Source organism: Odocoileus virginianus, unplaced genomic scaffold (assembly GCF_023699985.2).
Source record: "Odocoileus virginianus isolate 20LAN1187 ecotype Illinois unplaced genomic scaffold, Ovbor_1.2 Unplaced_Scaffold_22, whole genome shotgun sequence".
In the NCBI taxonomy this organism is placed as follows: domain Eukaryota; kingdom Metazoa; phylum Chordata; class Mammalia; order Artiodactyla; family Cervidae; genus Odocoileus; species Odocoileus virginianus.
Window position 1 is genome coordinate 759,419 of NW_027224284.1, and position 18,986 is coordinate 778,404.

An 18,986-nucleotide genomic window follows, 5' to 3' on the forward strand; every position below is an offset into this window, starting at 1 on the left:
AGTCAGACATATTGGCTCCTGGCTTCTAAAACATCGTGTTTACTAGTGCGCCTGATCCAATGGCATTTACTGTCTTCAGAAGTGGGATAATGATGTGGAATAAAATTCTAATAAAAACATGACTCTTCTAAGATCTGTTGCTGTTTGCCTTTTGAAAATCTGCAGGTAAAATACATATTGACATTAACTGTGAGAATTTTGGCTCTTACTCATTAGTATGATGATGGTTTTACCAGGTAAGTTTTTTTAAAATATTTTTTTTTCAGTCTTTTCATCAAGATGAGTGATAAGCCAGACTTGTCTGAAGTGGAGAAGTTTGACAGGTCCAAACTGAAGAAAACTAATACTAAAGAAAAAAACACTCTTCCCTCAAAGGAAAGTAAGTCATGGGGATTTTCTATTTGAGCCAAACAATTGTGAAAATTAATAGGTTTGGTAAATACATGCTTCTAGTAAATTTTGCTGCAAAGTAAACAATAGGGTACCAATTATTTAATGTAACCTTGAGTTAGTCATTCAGTCGTGATTGATTGTAACCCCATGCACTGTAGGCTTCCCTATCTGGACTTCTCCAGGCAAGAACACTGGAGTGGGTATCTTCCCAACCCAGGGATCATACCTGTGCTTACTGCACTGCAGGTGGATTCTTTGCCTTCTGAGCCACCAGGGAAGCCCAATGTAAAATTAGAAAATAGCAAATTGTTGCCTTTTTATGTTGCTTATATAAGTAGTCCTTGCAAAATTGGTCTTAGTAGGATTGAGGGAATACAAAAACTTATTTTTGTTGGAACATTATTAAAAACCACATTAAGACCAATCTTAGAATATTGGACATAACATTAGAAATATAAGAGTTTTGTCCAATTTTGGCTATTTGTCATTTTTCTGCATCTAGTGTTTTAGAACTTTTATCTCACCCCTAATGAGCCATGCAAACTATGGCTTTGGCCTTCTCTACCTGACAACAGGATGAGGTGAGATGATCAGTTTAGATATTGGGTATCCTCACATTTCCCAGGGATCAAAGGGTCAATTTGGCCCTCCCCACTTACAGGCTGCTGGAGAAACTCCAAGCCAAGGAAAACATTTTGTCATGTATCTTTATCTAAAAGTTCCAAAAGTAGTCAAGATTGTCTGAGAAGGCATACCTTCCTAATCATATAGTGATAGATAAATCTGAAGAAAGTGCTTCACTTGCCCCTCAGTCTCAGAGTAATCTATGGAAAAAATGGCAACAACATATATCTACCTCTCAAATGGGGAGAAAGAAACCTACAGTTGAGTCTAACAAATGTCTGGTTCATTACTTTGCACACACACAGACACACCTGACTGGGGATTTGTGGTTAGTGCCTTAGCATTCTAAATTTAAAGAAGGTATGGTAGCCTCCCTGGTGACTCAGGTAATAAAGAATCTGCCTGCAATGCAGGAGACTCAGGTTCGGTCCCTTATTTGGAAGATCCCCTGGAGAAGAGAATGGCAATCAACTCCAGTATCCTTGCCTGGGAAATCCCAAGGACAGAAGAGCCTGGAGAGCTACAGGTCATGGGATTGAAGAGTTGAACACCACTGAACGACTAACACTTTCTTTCTTATGGCAGCCTCCAATGATTTGGCAAAGAGCTCTTTTGGAAGAAATTGAACTTAATCTTAGGAAAATACCCTCATAATAATTTTTTGTGTGTTTGTTTTTTTTACCCAGCTATCCAGCAGGAGAAAGAGTGTGCTCAAGCATCATGAAGTGGGAACCTCCTTGCAAGAGCAACATCGCTTGAGTGTCTTGCTTTTGGCAAATCTTTGTAGAGATTTTAGGTATCTTCTGTTGTTACCTTCTCACCCTGGCTAAGAGGTCAGGGGTAGCCAATGTCCCTTCATCTTAAAACTTCTATTGGTGTATAAATTCCAACAGGGAGATGCTGTCAATAATCTCACAGTTGATGATCTTTGTGTGTGTAGTCTTTGCTTCCCCATAGGTTAAGCTGCTTTTAAATTTCTACAATGATTCCCTCTATTGCTTTATTATTCTTATGTTGCACAGTTTTGCATCTTCTCACAATTTATTTTCATTTCTAATGAAGCAGCAAAATAATAATATAACCAATATATTTATCATGGGCTCCTGTGGTTCCTTTCTGGTGGTCTTCTAAGGAATGAAAGTATACAAGGGTATATTTAAGCCAAAAAAATGAGTGCAGGAAAGATATTTTAGCAGATTTGGCACATGGGAAAGGCCCTCCTCTCCCCAGATCAAGTGGGTCCTGACTTGGGGATTGTGTGGCTGATACACACTGACTTCATTTTGTCAGTTCCATCTTTGTTCACACAGTCCAAACCTCCCCACTTTTCACACGATTGAGCTTTAGTCTAATTTACAAGAAGTGAGTCCAAGCCAAATGAGTACCCTATTAACTTTTGCCTTTGCTTTCATCTGATATGAAACCTGCAAGAGTGGTTTTTGCTGACATAGATGGTTAATGGTCATGGGACCTCTGGAGGGAGGAACCCCAATTCCAGTTGCTGCATATGTGCTTCTCTCTTGGTAGTCAGATTTACTTTTAGCTTTGGCCCCTTTAAATTCTCTTGTACCCTTTTTGGCAGTCAGTGTGCAGTGCAGCTGCAAATGCCTCTGGATTATCTGTTGACTCTGTCCTTGTGCCTTATGTTGGTTACCTACAGTGAACTTCATAATTGTACTTTATGGCATTGCTCACTTTGTGTTTGTTTGTTTGTTTGTTTGTTTTGGTCTCAAAGTTCCTTCTCAGTTTGCAGGATATTATTCAGTATGTGTGCCTCCCAACAGGAATGCTAAGCACTTTTCCTGAAAGTTGGAATCATAGAGATGGAGAACCTTGGGAGAAGTGGTCACGTGGAGTAGCTCCCTTGTCACAGAAATGAGGAAATGAAAACACAGGGCCTGATTTGATCTTCTAAGGCATATAAGGGCTGGAATTTTAGATGGGACTCTTCTTGTTTTTTGGAAAGTGCTTTTCCACTAAAGTCAAGGGACATAAAAGGCTGGAGTTGGATGGGAAGGGAGAAGAGATACTTGCTAACATCTGCTTTACCAAGCACATCACATCTTTCATTGGGCCTCAGCTCAGACATCTAATTCCTGCTAATGAGCTGCAGCGCAGAACTTCTGGTCTGGTTTTTGTCCTGAAAATAATTCACTGTTTTATGAACCAAGTATTTCTGGTGTTTGTGCTGACCACAGTTGCTATGAACTGAACTCTGAATTATCTCCCCTCCAAAAAAGTGATATATTGAAGCCCTAACCCCATATGTGATTGGATCTGGAGATAGGGTATTTTTGGTAATTAATTGATATGGGGGGCATGATTTGATGGGACTGTGGACATACAGGAAGAGAAAGAGATACCAGATCTTCCCCCTACATGTGATGACCCAACAAGAAGATGACCACTAACAAGACAGAAAGAGAGCTTCCACCAGAAACTGACACTGCTAGGTCTTGATTTTGGCACTTCCATCTCCAGAACTGTGAGAAAATGAACTTCTGTGGTTTATGCTACCTAGTCTACATTATTTTGTTATGGCAAGCCTAGCTGACTAATATAGTCAGGTAAGTGAAGTTGCTCAATCGTGTCCAACTTTTTGCGACCCCATGGACTGCAGCCTACCAGGCTCCTCCATTCATGGAATTTTCCAAGCAAGAGTACTGGAGTGGGTTGCCATTTCCTTCTCCAGAGGATATTCCCGACCCAGGGATTGAACCCAGGTCTCCCGTGTTGCAGGCAGACGCTTTACCATCTGAGCCACCAGGGAAGCTATCAGGTATACATATAAATAGATAAGTCCAGATCGCTGCCCTAAAATGTTATGTTTACCACCTGAAATTTATAAGAACCAGTCACCTATGATCCTACTAATTAGATATGTTACCATTTAAGTGTCCAAGCCTCCAGCATGTGGTCTATGAATATTCATGTATTTTCTGACTAAAGGTGATTATGCTGTTGCTATTTGCAACCTTGAGTGTTACCTTACCACTCCCTTATAAGAGGTGACATTCTTGAATAATCCTTGGGTTTACAGGAAGTGAAACCTATGGCCTCTCAATAGCATAAACATTCCTAAGCAAAACGGGTGGTTGGGGAAATATCAATGAGGTGACACAATCACAGGGTTTAGAGTTGTTGTTCAGTTGTTAAGTCAAATCTGATTCTTTTTGACCCCATGGTCTATAGCATGGCAGGCTCCTCTGTCCTCTACTATCTCCCAGAGTTTTTCTCAAATTCATGTCCATTGAGTCAGTGATGCTATCTAACCATCTCATCCTTTGCCACCTCCTTCTCCTTTTGCCTTCAATCTTTCCCAGCATCAGGGTCTTTCCAATGAGTTGGCTCTTTGCATCAGGTGGCCAAAGTATTGGATCTTCAGCTTCAGCATCAGCCCTTCCAATGAACATTCAGTGTTCATGTCCTTCAGGATTGACTGGTTTGACCTTACAGTCAAAAGGACTCTCAAGAGTTTTCTTCAGCATCACAGTTTGAAAGCATCAATTCTTTGGCACTGAGCCTTCTTTATGGTCCAACTCTCACATCTGTATGTGACTACTGGAAAAACCATAGCTTTGACTAGACTGACCTTTGTTGATAAAGTGAGGTTTCTGCTTTTTAATACACTGTATAGGTTTGCCATAGCTTTTCTTCCAAGGAGCAAGCATCTTTTAATTTCATGGCTGTAGTCACTGTCCACAGTGATTTTGGAGCCCAAGAAAATAAAGTCTGTCACTGTTTCCATTGTTTTCCCATCTATTTGCCATGAAGTGATGGGACCAGATGCCATGATCTTAGTTTTTTGAATGTTGAGTTTTAAGCCAGCTTTTTCAGTCTCCTCTTTCACCTTCATCAAGAGGCTCTTTAGTTTCTCTTCATTTTCTGCCATTAAAGTAGTGTCATCTGCATATCTGAGGTTATTGATATTTCTCCAGGCAGTCTTGATTCCAGTTTGTGATTCATCCAGCCTGGCATTTTGCATGATGTACTCTGCATAGAAGTTAAATAAGCAGGGTGACAATATACAGACTTGACATATTCTTTTCCCAATTTTGAACCAGTCCATTGTTCCATGTGCAGTTCTAACTGTTGCTTCTTCAACCTGCATACAGGTTTCTCAGAAAGTAGTTAAGGTGGTCTGATATTCCCAACACTTAAAGAATTTTCCACAGTTTGTTGTGATTCACACAGTCAAAGGCTTTAGCATAGTCAATGAAGCATAAGTAGAAGCTTTTTTTTTTTAATCCCCTTGGTTTTTCTATCTTCCAGGTGGCTCAGACAGTAAAGAATTTGCCTGCGATGTGGGAAACTTGGGTTCAATTCCAGTATCGGAAAGATCCCCTAGAGGAGGAAATGGCGGCTGACTCCAGTATTCTTGCCTGGAAACTCCTGCGCATAGAGGAGCCTGGCAGACTACAGTCCTTGGGGTCACAAAGAGTCAGACACAACTGAGCAACTAACACTTTCACTTTTGCTTTTCCATGATCTGATGGATGTTGGCAATTTGATCTCCGATTCCTCTGACTTTTCTAAATCCAGCTTGTACACCTGGAAGTTCTCAGTTCATGTACTGTTGAAGCCTAGCTTGAAGGATTTTGAGCATTACCTTGCTAGCATGTGAAATGAGCACAATTGTGTGGTAGTTTGAACATTCTTTGACATTGCCCTTCTTTGGGATTGGAGTGAAAACTGACCTTTTCCAGTCCTGTGGCCACTGCTGAGTTGTCCCAATTTGCCAGGATATTGATTGCAGCACTTTCATGGCATCATCTTTTAGGATTTGAAATAGCTCAGTTGGAATTCCATCACCTCTGCTAGCTTTGTTTGTACTAATGCTTCCTAAGGCCCACTTGACTTCACACTCCAGGATGTCTGGCTCTTGGTGAGTGATCATAGCATCGTGGTTATCTGGGTCATGAAAATCTTTTTTTGTATAGTTCTTTGGTGTATTCTTGCCTCCTCTTGTGAATATCTTCTGCTTCTGTTAGGTCCATACCATATATCATTTCTGTCCTTTATTGTGCCCATCTTTGCATGAAATAGTCCCTTGGTATCTCTAATTTTCTTGAAGAGATCTCTAGTCTTTCCCATTCTATTGTTTTCCTCTATTTCTTTGCATTGATCACTGAGGAAGTCTTTCTTATCTCTCCTTGCTATTCTTTGGAACTCTGCATTCAAATGGGTATATCTTTCTTTTCTCCTTTGTCTTTCACTTCTATTCTTTTCCTTCTTGCATTTTGCCCTCTTGCACTTCTTTTTGCCTTCTTTCATTTCTTTTCTGTGGGGATGGTTTTGGTCCCCACATCCTGTATGATGTTATGAATCTCCGTCCGTAGTAATTCAGGCACTCTGTCTACCAGACCTACTCCCTTGATTCTATTTGGCACTTTTACTGTATTAATTGTAAGGGATTTGATTTAGGTCACACCTGAGTGGTCTAGTGGTTTTCCCTACTTTCTTCAACTTAGGTCTGAATTTTGGAATAAGGAGCTCAAGATCTGAGCCACAGTCAGCTCCTGGTGTTTTGGCTGACTGTAGAGAGTTTCTCAATCTTCAGTAGCAAAAATATAATCAAACTGATTTTGGTATTGACCATCTGATGATATCCATGCTTAGAGTTGTCTCTTGTGTTGTTGGAAGAGGGTGTTTGCTATGATCAGTGCATTCTCTTGGCAAAACTCTGTTAGCCTTTGTCCTGCTTCATTTTGTACTCCAAGGCCAAACTTGCCTGTTACTCCCAGTATCTCTTGATTTCCTACTTTTGCATTCCAGTCCCCTATGATGAAAAGGACATCTTTTTTTTTTTTTTTTTTTTTGGTGTTAATTCTAAAAGGTCTTGTAGGTCATTACAGAATCATTCAGCATCATCTTTTTCAGCATTAGTGGTTGGGGCATAGACTGGAATGACTGTGCTGTTGAATGGTTTCCCTTGGAAATGATTCAAGATCACTCTGTTGTTTTTGAAATTGCACACAAATACTGCATTTCAGCTTGAACATCTGGAAGTTTGCAGTTAATGTACTGTTGAAGCCTGACTTGGAGAATTTTGAGCATTACTTTTCTAGTGTGTGAGATGAGTGCAATTGTGTAGTAGTTTGAACATTACTTGGTATTGCACTTCTTTGGGATTGGAATGAAAACTAACCTTTTCCAGTCCTGCAGCCACTGCTGAGTTTTCTAAAATGCTGACATATTGAGTGCAGCACTTTAACAGCATCATCTTTTAGAATTTGAAATAGTTCAACTGGAATTCCATCACCTCCACTAGCTTTGTTTGTAGTGATGATTCCTAAGGCCCACTTGACTTTGCATTCCAGGATGTCTGGATCTAGGTGAGTGATCACACCATCTTGGTTATCTGGGTCATGAAGATCTTTTTGTATAGTTCTTCTGTGTATTCTTGCCATCTCTTCTTAATATCTTCTGCTTCTGTTAGATCCATACCATTTCTGTCCTTCATTGTGTCCATCTTTGCATGAAATGTTCCCTTGATATCTCTAATTTTCTTGAAGAGATCTCTAGTCTTTCCCATTCTATTGTTTCCCTCTATTTCTTTGCATTGATCACTGAGGAAGACTTTCTTACCTCTCCTTGCTATTATTTGGAACTCTGCATTCTTTCCATTTCTCCTTTACGTTTAGCTTCTCTTCTTTTCTCAGCTATTTGTATGGCCTCATCAGACAACCGTTTTGCCTTTTTGCATTTCTTTTTCTTGGGGATGGTCTTGATCACTGCCTCTTACTGCATCTGACCCAGGCTCCTTTCAAATTACTGTTTCTGTCCTGTCTCTGTTTTACTGATTTCATCTCTGATCTTTATTGTTTCCTTACTTCTCCTGACCTTGAGCTTTGCTTGTTCTTTTTCTAATTCCTTTAGATGGTTGGTTAGGTTGTTTATTTGAGATGTTCCTTGGTTCTTGAGGTAGGCCTATATGTCTATAAGCTTTCCTCTTAGAACTGCTTTTGCTAAATCCCATAGATTTTGGAATGATGTGTGTTTATTTTCATTTGTCTCCAGGTATTTTCTAACTTCCTCTTTGATTTCTTCACTGATCCATTGGTTTTTTACTCTCATATTGTTTAGTCTCCATGTGTTTGTGGTTTTTGCATTTTCTTTATGTAATTGTTTTCTAATTTCATACAGTGTTGTTAGAAAAAATGCTTGGTACATTTTCTGTTCTATTAAAATTGTTAAGACTTGGGTTTTTTGTGGCATAGCATGTGGTCTATCCTGGATGATAGTCCAAGTGCACTTGAAAAGAATGTATATTCTGCTGCTTTTGGATGGAATATTCTGTAAATATTTATTACATCCAACTGGACTAACATGTCATTGAAGGCCACTGCTGTCTCCTTATTGATTTTCTATCTAAATTATCTGTCTATTGCTGTAAGTGGGTGTTAAAGTTCCCTAACATTATTGTATTCTTATAAATTTCTTGCCAAAAATTTTAAACAGCAGATGATATACAGTTGGATGGAAAATTGTTGAATTAGAAAACAGATGAAAGAAATTATATAGAATACCTCATAGAAAAATAAATGAAGTAAAATATTAAAGAGATGCCAATAGACATAAGAAATGGAGTAAGGGGGGGCGGTCCTAAGATGGCAGAGGAATAGGACAGGGAGACCACTTTCTCCCCCACAAATTCATCAAAAGGACATTTGAACAATGAGCAAATTCCACAAATCAACTTCTGAATGTTGGCAGAGGACATCAGGCACCCAGAAAGGCAGCCTATTGTCTTCGAAAGGAGTTAGGACAAAATATCAAAGATAAAAAGAGAGACAAAAGAGGTAGGGATGGAGATCCGTCTTAAGAAGGAAGACTTAAAAAAGAGAGAAGTTTCCAAACACCAAGAAATACTTTCTCTGGTGAGTCTGTGGCGAGCCTTGGAATCTCAGAGGGCAAAATAACTGAGAGGAAAAATAAATAAATAATTAAAACCCACAGATTACATGCTTAACAACAACTCCCAGCGGAGCAGCAGCCCAGATGCTCGCGTCCCCCACTAGCAAGTGTGGGCTGGACAGGGAGACGCGGGCTACAGTGCTTTAGGTAAGGACCAGGCCTGAATATCCCGAGGGCAATCTGAGGGAACTAGCTTGAGATAGCAACCCAGACTGTGGGATAGCTATCCCGTGAAAAGCCCTAACCTAAGACACTGCCAGGCCTGCTCACAGAACAAAGGACTGAGCAGAGCTAGCCAGCTGCGGACTGGCCCATCCCCCACTGGAGACAGGCAGGCGAGGGCAGCCAGAGCCAGAAGGGGGCAATCTCGGCCCCAGAGAGGCATCCTATACCAAACTGCAAGCAGACTTCTTTGCTAACCAAGACTTCTTGGGATTCTGGATGGTCGACATCCGCCAGGAGGGTCACAGCCAGAGATCAGCTCCCCAGAAGAGACACATGGCACACCTGAGAAAGTGTGTCCATTGTACACCCAGAAAACCGAGCAGCTGGGATGGGGGAGGCGATAAGTCACAGCCTTCAACTGGGGGCGACTGTGCTCACCAAGCACCTGGTCACCTGAGCTGCTCAGACCTGGGAAGGGCACAAAACGCAGGCCCAACCAAGTCTGTGCCTTTGTGGAGTACCTGAGAACCTGAACCTGAGCGGCTTAGACCTGGGAAGTGCATGCAACCCAGGGCCCGCATCAGACAGTTCCTGGCAGAGCAACCTAGAGCCTGAGCAGTGTAGACTGGGAAAGCACACACGCCGTGAGTGGGGGCAAACCCAGTGTGGCTGAAACACTGTAAGCACACGCCAGTGATATTTGTTTGCAGTGTTCCACCCTTCCCACAGAACGACTGAACAAGTTAGCCTAAAAAAAGTGACCACAACTGCCCTCATTGTGTCAGGGCAGAAATTAGACACTGAAGAGACCAGCAAACAGAAGAAGCTAAAATAACAAAGGGAACCACTTTGGAGGTGACAGGTGCAATAGATTAAAACCCAGTAGTTAGCACTGACTACAAAGGAAGGGGCCTATAGACCTTGAGAAGTACAAGCCAGAGCAAGGAACTATCTGAAAATAAACTGACCCTGCAACAGACCAGAAAAGTCCTATATATAGTTTTACTATTATTATTTTTAAAATAAAAAAAAATTATTTAACTCCCCTATTACTCCATTAATTTTCATTTTTATAACCTGCTATTACCTTGCAAAAAAAAAAAGACTATTTTTAAAGCAAACTTCATATATATATATATATTATAATTTTTGTGACTTTTTTTAATATTGTATTTTTGAGAATCTAACCTCTACTCTAGATTTTTAATCTTTGCTTTTTGGTATTTGTTATCAACTTTGTACCTTTAAGAACCCAATCTTCAGTACCCATTTTTACTTGGGAGCGAGATCACTGGCCTGATTGCCCCCCCCTCTTTTTTTTCCATCTATTTTTACTAGTTGGAGGCTAATTATTTTACAATACTGTAGTAGTTTTTGCCATACATTGACATGAATCAGCCATGGATTTACATGTGTTCCCCATCCTGAACCCCTCTCCCACCTCCCTCCCCATCCCATCCCTCTGGATCTTCCCAGTGCACCAGCCCTGAGCACTTGTCTCATGCATCCAACCTGGACTGGTGATCTGTTTCACCCTTGATAATATACATGTTTCGATGCTGTTCTCTCAAATCATCCCATCCTCACCTTCTCCCACAGAGTCCAAAAGTCTGTTTTATACATCTGTGTCTCTTTTTCTGTCTTGCATGTAGGGTTATCATTACCATCTTTCTAAATTCCATATATATGCATTAGTATACTGTATTGGTGTTTTTCTTTCTGGCTTACTTCACTCTATAATGGGCTCCAGTGTCATCCATCTCATTAGAACTGATTCAAATGTTTTTTTTTATTTTTTATTTTTTTTTTCATTTATTTTTATTAGCTGGAGGCTAATTACTTTACAATATTGTAGTGGTTTTTGTCATACATTGACATGAATTAGCCATGGATTTACATGTATTCCCCATCCCGATCCCCCGTCCCACCTCCGTCTCGACCCGATCCCTTTGGCTCTTCCCAGTGCACCAGGTCCGAGCACTTGTCTCACCATAGCTTTCTTATTCATTCGTCTGCTGATGGGCATCTAGGTTGCTTCCATGTCCTGGCTATTATAAACAGTGCTACAAAAACATTGGGTTACACGTGCCTCTTTCAGTTCTGATTTCCTCGGGGTGTATGCCCAGGAGTGGGATTGCTGGGTCATGTGGCAGTTCTATTTCCAGTTTTTAAGGTATCTCCACACTGTTCTCCATAGTGGCTGTACTAGTCTGCATTCCCACCAACAGTGTAAGAGGATTCCCTTTTCTCCACATCCTCTCCAGCATTTACTGCTTATAGACTTTTGGATAGCAGCCATTCTGACTGGCGTGTAATGGTACCTCATTGTGGTTTTGATTTGCATCTCTCTGATAATGAATGATGTTGAGCATTTTTTCATGTGGTTGTTAGACATCTGTATGTCTTCTTTGGAGAAATGTCTGTCTAGTTCTTTGGCTCATTTTTTGATTGGGTCATTTATTTTTCTGGAATTGAGCTGCAGGATTTGCTTGCATATTTTTAAGATTAATCCTTTGTCTGTTGCTTTATTTGCTATTATTTTCTCCCATTCCAAAGGCTGTCTTTTTGTTGCTTATAGTTTCCTTTGTTGTACAAAAGCTTTTAAGTTTCATTAGGTACCATTTGTTTATTTTTGCATTTATTTCCAGTATTCTGGGAAGTGGGTCATAGAGGATCCTGCTGTGATTTATGTCGGAGAGTGTTTTGCCTATGTTCTCCTCTAGGAGTTTTACAGCTTCTGGTCTTACATTTAGATCTTTAATCCATTTTGAGTTTATTTTTGTGTATGGTATTAGAAAGGGTTCTAGTCTCATTCTTTTACAAGTGGTTGGCCAGTTTTCCCAGCACCACCTGTTAAAGAGGTTGTGTTTTTTCCATTGTATATTCTTGCCTCCTTTGTCGAAGATAAAGTGTCCATAGGTACGTGGATTTATCCCTGGGCTTTCTATTCTGTTCCATTTATCTATATTTCTGTCTTTGTGCCAGTACCATACTGTCTTGATGACTGTGGCTTTGTAGTAGAGCCTGAAGTCAGGCAGGTTGATTCCTCCAGTTCCATTCTTCTTTCTCAAGATTACTTTGGCTATTCGAGGTTTTTTGTATTTCCATACAAATTGTGAAATTATTTGTTCTAGTTCTGTGAAGAATACCGTTGGTAGCTTGATAGGGATTGCATTGAATCTATAGATTGCTTTGGGTAGTATAGTCATTTTCACAATATTGAGTCTTCCAATCCATGGACACGGTATATTTCTCCATCTATTTGTGTCCTCTTTGATTTCTTTCATCAGTGTTTTATAGTTTTCTATATATAGGTCTTTCATTTCTTTAGGTAGATATGCTCCTAAGTATTTTATTCTTTTTGTTGCAATGGTGAATGGTATTGTTGCCTTAACTTCTCTTTCTGTTTTCTCATTGTTAGTGTATAGGAATGCAAGGGATTTCTGTGTGTTGATTTTATATCCCGCAAATGTACTCTATTCATTGATTAGCTCTAGTAATTTTCTGGTAGAATCTTTAGGGTTTTCTATGTAGAGGATCATGTCATCTGCAAACAGTGAGAGTTTTACTTCTTCTTTTCCTATCTGGATTCTTCTTATTTCTTTTTCTGCTCTGATTGCTGTGGCCAACACTTCCAAAACTATGTTGAGTAGTAGTGGTGAGAGTGGGCACCCTTGTCTTGTTCCTGACTTTAGGGGAAATGCTTTCAATTTTTCACCATTGAGGATATAATGTTTGCTGTGGGTTTGTCATATATAGCTTTTATTATGTTGAGGTATGTTCCTTCTATGCCTGCTTTCTGGAGAGTTTTTATCATAAGTGGATGTTGAATTTTGTCAAAGGCTTTTTCTGCATCTATTGAGATAATCATATAGTTTTTATCTTTCAATTTGTTAATGTGGTGTATCACATTGATTGATTTTCAGATATTAAAGAATCCTTGCATTCCTGGGATAAAGCCCACTTGGTCATGATATATGATCTTTTTATATGTCATTGGATTCTGTTTGCTAGAATTTTTTAAGGATATTTGCATCTATGTTCATCAGTGATATTGGCCTGTAATTTTCTTTTTTTGTGTGATATCTTTGTCTTGTTTTGGAATTAGGGTGATGGTGGCCTCATAGAATGAGTTTGGAAGTTTGCCTTCTTCTGGAGTTTTCTGGAAGAGTTTGAGTAAGATAGGTGTTACCTGTTCCCTAAATTTTTGGTAGAATTCAGCCTATGAAGCCATCTGGTCCTGGGCTTTTGTTTATTGGAGGATTTCTGATTACAGTTTCAATTTCCATGCTTGTGATGGGTCTGTTAAGATTTTCTATTTCTTCCTGGTTCAGTTTTGGAAAGTTATACTTTTCTAAGAATTTGTCCATTTCTTCCAAGTTGTCCATTTTATTGGCATAGAGCTGCTGGTAGTAGTCTCTTATGATCCTTTGTATTTCAGTGTTGTCTGTTGTGATCTCTCCATTTTCATTTCTAATTTTGTTGATTTGGTTCTTCTCCCTTTGTTTCTTGATGAGTCTGGCTAACGGTTTGTCAATTTTATTTATCTTTTCAAAAAACCAGCTTTTAGCTTTGTTGATTTTTGCTATGGTCTCTTTTGTTTCTTTTGCATTTATTTCTGCCCCAATTTTTAAGATTTCTTTCCTTCTACTAACCCTGGGTTTCTTCATTTCTTCCTTCTCTAGTTGTTTGAGGTGTAGAGTTAGGATGTTTATTAGACTTTTTTCTTGTTTCTTGAGGTAAGCCTGTATTGCTATGAACCTTCCCCTTAGCACTGGTTTTACAGCATCCCATAGGTTTTTTGGTTGTTGTGTTTTCACTTTCATTCATTTCTATGCACATTTTTATTTCTTTTTTGATTCCTTCTAGGATTTGTTGGTTATTCAGCAGTGTATTATATAACCTCCATATGTTTGAATTTTTATTTCTTTTTTCCTGTAATTGTGGTCTATTCTTACTGCATTGAGTTCAGAAGAGTTGGCTGGAATGATTTCAGTTTTTTTGAATTTACCAAGGCTAGATTTATGGCCCAGGATGTGATCTATTCTGGAGAAGGTTCCGTGTGCACTTGAGAAAAAGGTGAAATTGATTGTTTTGGGGTGAAATGTCCTATAGATATCAATTAGGTCTAGTTGGTCCATTGTGTCATTTAAAGTTTGTGTTTCCTTGTGAGTTTTCTGTTTAGTTGATCTATCCATTGGTGTGAGTGGGGTATTAAAATCTCCCACTATTATTTTGTTATGGTTAATTTCCCCTTTCATACTCATTAGCATTTGTCTTACACATTCTGGTGCTCCTATGTTGGGTGAATATATATTTATGATTGTTATGTCTTCTTCTTGGATTGATCCTTTGATCATCATGTAGTGTCCTTCTTCATCTCTTTTCACAGCCTTTATTTCAAAGTCTATTTTATCTGATATGAGTATTGTGACTCCTGCTCTTTTGGTCTCCGTTTGCGTGAAATTTTTTTTTTTTTTCCAGCCTTTGCGTGAAATTTTTTTTTTTCCAGCCCTTCACTTTCGGTCTTTATGTGTCCCTTGTTTTGAGGTGGGTCTCTTGTAGACAGCATATATAGGGGTCTTGCTTTTGTATCCATTCAACCAGTCTTTGTCTTTTGGTTGGGGCATTCAACGCTTTTACATTAAAGGTAATTATTGATAAAAATAGTCCCGTTTCCATTTACTTTGTTGTTTTGGGTTCGCGTTTATACAACCTTTCTGTGTTTCCTGTCTAGAGAAGATCCTTTAGCATTTGTTGAAGAGCTGGTTTGGTGGTGCTGAATTCTCTCAGCTTTTGCTTGTCTGTAAAGCTTTTGAATTCTCCTTCATATCTGAATGAGATCCTTGCTGGGTACAGTAATCTAGGTTGTAGGTTATTCTCTTTCATTACTTTAAGTATGTCCTGCCATTCCCTTCTGGCCTGAAGAGTTTCTCTTGAAAGATCAGCTGTTATCCTTATGGGAATCCCCTTGTGTGTTATTTGTTTTTTCACCCTTGATGCTTTTAGTTTGTTCTTTGTTAATTTGACTAATATGTGTGTTGGGGTGTTTTGCCTTGGGGTTTATCCTGTTTGAAACTCTCTGGGTTTCTTGGACTTGTGTCACTATTTCTTTCCCGATTTTGGGGAAGTTTTCAGCTATTATCTCCTCGAGTATCTTCTAATGGCCTTTTTTTTTTTTTTGGTCTTCTTCTTCTGGGACTCCTATTGTTCGAATGTTCTGGTATTTCACATTGTCCCAGAGGTCCCTGAGGTTGTCCTCTTTTCTTTTGATTCTTTTTCTTTTTTTGTCTCTGCTAAATTTACTTCCACCATTTTATCTTCTACTTCACTTATCCTATCTTCTGCCTCCATTATTCTATTGTTGGTTCCCTCCAGAGTGATTTTGATCTCAATTATTGCATTATTCATTTTTTAATTGACTCTTTTTTATTTCTTCAAGGTCCTTGTTAAACATTTCTTGCATCTTCTCAATCCTTGCCTCCATGCTATTTATCTGTAACTCCATTTTGTTTTCAAGATTTTGGATCATTTTTATTATCATTCTACATTCTTTTTCAGGTAGATTCCCTCTATCCTCCTCTTTTGTTTGGCTTGGTGGGCATTTTTCATGTTCCTTTACCTGCTGGTATTTCTCTGCCTTTTCATCTTGTTTAGATTGCTGTGTTTGGGGTGGCCTTTCTGTATTCTGGTAGTCTGTGGTTCCTTTTTATTGTGGAGGTTTCTCCCAGTTGGGTGGGGTTGGACAATTGGCTTGTCAAGGTTTCCTGGTTAGGGAAGCTTGCATTGGTGTTCTGGTGGGTGGAGCTGGATTTCTTCTCTCTGGAGTGCAATGGAGTGTCCAGTAGTGAGTTTTGAGATGGGTCTATGGGTTTGGTGTGACTTTGGGCAGCCTGTATATTGACGTTCAGGGTTGTGCTCCTGCGTTGCTGGAGAATTTGCATGGTATTTCTTGCCCTGGATCTTATTGGCTCTTAGGTTGTGGTTGGTTTCAGTGTAGGTACGGAGATTTTTAGATGATCTCTCATTACTTAATGTTCCCTATATTCAGGAGTTCTCTGGTGTTCTCAGGTTTTGAACTTAAGTCTCCTGCCTCTGAATTTCAGTCTTATTCTTCCAGTAGCCTCAAGACTTCTCCATCCATACAACACTGATCAAAAAACTTCTAGGTTAATGGCGAAAAGATTCTCCATAGTGAGATACACCCAGAGAGGTTCACAGAGTTACATGAAGAAGAGGAGAGGGAGGAAGGAGATAGAGGTGAGCAGGAGGCAAAAAAGGGGGACTCAAGAGGAGAGAGACAGATCTAGGCAGTACTCTGTCCCCCAAGTGTTCTCCTCAGTCCAGAACACCCACAGAGATTCACAGAATTGGATTGAGAAGAGAAGGGGGAGGGAGGAAATAGAGGTGATATGGGGGAGAAAAAGGAGAGTCAAAAGGGGGAGAGAGTAATCATCATGTTCCTGAGTAAAACTGGGTACTGAATGTTGGATTCCTAAATGTCCAAAATTGATATCAAATACTTAAAAACAAAGGTTAAAAATCTAGAGTAGAGGTTAGACTCTTCAAAGTACAATATTAAGAAAAAACACACAAAAAATTTAAGAACTATATATGAAGTTCACTTTAAAAATAGGGTCTTTTTTTTTTGCAAGGTTATAGTGGGTTACAAAAACAAAAATTAAGGAGTAATAGAGAACTTTAAAAGAAAAGAAAAAATTTCAAAAGGAAAAAAATTTTTAATTAAAAAAAAAATAATAGTAAAAATATATCTAGGAATTTCTCTGGAGCTGTTGCAGGCAGTGTGGGTTCAGTTCAGTTTCAGATAGTTCCTTGTTCCAGCTTATACTTCTCAATATCTATAGGCCCCTTCCAGTGTAGTCAGTGTTAACTACAGGGATTTTAATCTGTTGCACCTGTCACTTCTAAAGTGGTTCCCTTTGTTTATTTGGCTTCTGTTTGCAGGTCTCTTCAGCGTCTAATTTCTGCCCTGACACAAGGGGGGAAGTGGTCTCTTGTTTAGGTTTGCTTGTTCAGTCATGCTGTGGGAGGGAGGGGCACTGCAGACAAATATCACTGGTGTGTGTGGGGAGTGCTCGCAGTGTTCTGGCCACACTGGGTTTGCCCCTGCTCACGGCGTGTGTGCTTTCCCCGTCTACACTGCTCAGGCTCCAGGCTGCTCTACAGGGAGCGGGCCCTGAGTTGTGTGCACTTCCCAGGCCTAAGCTGCTCAGGTTCAGGTTTTCAGGTACTCCACAAAGGTGCAGACTCGGTTGGGCCTGCATTTTGTGCCTTCCCCGTCAGAGCTGTTCCAACAGCCAGGAGCTTGACGAGCTCACTCTCTCCAGGTGCAGTGAGCCTTATCTCCTCCGTGGTCCCAGCCTCAGTTTCCAGGCGTGCTGGTCCAGTGCACCTTGTTTCTCTTCTGGGGAGCTGATTTTTAGCTGCGACCCTCTTGTTGGATGTCAACCATCCAGAATCTCAAGAAGTCTTTGGTTAGAAACTGGAAGCCTGTTTGCAGTTTGGTAGGGGATGCCCTCTCTGGGGCCGAGTTTGCCCCTTTCCCTCCCCTCTGCCTCCTGCCTCCAGTGGGGGATGGGCTGGTCCACAGCCGGCTAGCTCTTCTCTGGAATTGCTCAGTCCTTCCTTTGTTCTGCAAACGGCTGGCAGTGCCTTTGGTTAGGGCTTTTTGCAGGTTAATTCTCTCTCTCTCTTGCTATCCCACGGTCTAGGTTGATATCTTGTGTTAGCTCCCTCAGATTACCCTCAGGGCATTCAGGTCCGGTCCTTGCCCTAAGCAACTTTGCCTGCTCCTCTCCATTCAGCCCCCACTTGCTGGTGGCGGATATGAGTGTCTGGGGTACTTTTCTGCTGGGAGCTGCTTTTAGGTATGTAATCTGGGGGTTTTATTTATTTTTCCTCCGGGTTAGGTTGGCTCCTGAGATTTGAAAACTTCCTCCAGACCCGCCCGTGAGAGGGTTTCCTGGCATTTGGAAACTTCCTCTATTAAGACTCCCTTCTCGGGATGGATCTCCATCCCTAACTCTTTTGTCTCTCTTTTTATCTTTTATATTTTGTCCCACCTCCTTTCGAAGAAAATGGGCTGCTTTTCTGGCACCTGATATCCTCTGCTAGTGATCAGAAGTTGTTTTGTGGAGTTTGCTCAGCATTCAAATGTTCTTTCAATGAATTTGTAGGGGAGAAAATGGTCTCCCCGTCCTATTCCTCTGCCGTCTTAGCACCTCTCTCTTTCTCCCCCTTTTGACACTCCTTTTTCCCCGCCAGGTCGCCTCTACCTCCCCCCTCCCCCTTTTCTTCTCAACCGAACTCTGTGAATCTCGTTGTGTTTTCTGGGCTGTGGAGAACCTTAGGGAACTGATTACTGGCTGGATTTGACCATCTCCTTTTGATTCCCATTTCTATCATCCTGGCCACCTCTGTCTCTTTCTTCCCTCTTCTCTTCTCTGTGTAACTCCATGAACATCTCTGAGGGATCCAGACTGTGGAGAGCACATAGGGAAGTGATTACTGGCTAGCTTGCTCTCTCCCCTTTTGATTCCCCCTCTTCTCCTGGTCACCTCTATCTCCCTCCTCCCTCTTCTGTTCTCCATGTAACTCTGTGTACCTCTCTAGGTGTCCCTCACTGTGGAGAAACTTTTCATCAGTAACCTAGATGTTTTAGCATTGGTGCTGTATAGATGGGGAAGTCTTGAGGCTACTGTAAGAATAAGGTTGAAAACCAGAGGCAGGAGGCTTAAGCCCAAATCCTGAGAACACCAGAGATTTCCTGATTCCAGGGAACATTAATCATAGGAGCCCATCAAAGCCTCCATACCTACACTGAAACCAAGCACCACCCAAGGGCCAACAAGTTCCAGAGCAAGAAA

General features: G+C 40.5%; 1 protein-coding gene across 1 annotated transcript; it reads left to right on the top strand.

Moving 5' to 3' along the window:
• The first annotated feature begins 279 nt into the window (after positions 1-279).
• On the top strand, positions 280-1,741 carry TMSB15B (thymosin beta 15B). Its single transcript, XM_020909494.2, has 2 exons — positions 280-379; positions 1,704-1,741. Exons 1-2 carry the CDS (start codon positions 280-282, stop codon positions 1,739-1,741), a joined length of 138 nt encoding a protein of 45 aa, XP_020765153.1.
• The last annotated feature ends 17,245 nt before the right edge of the window (positions 1,742-18,986 follow it).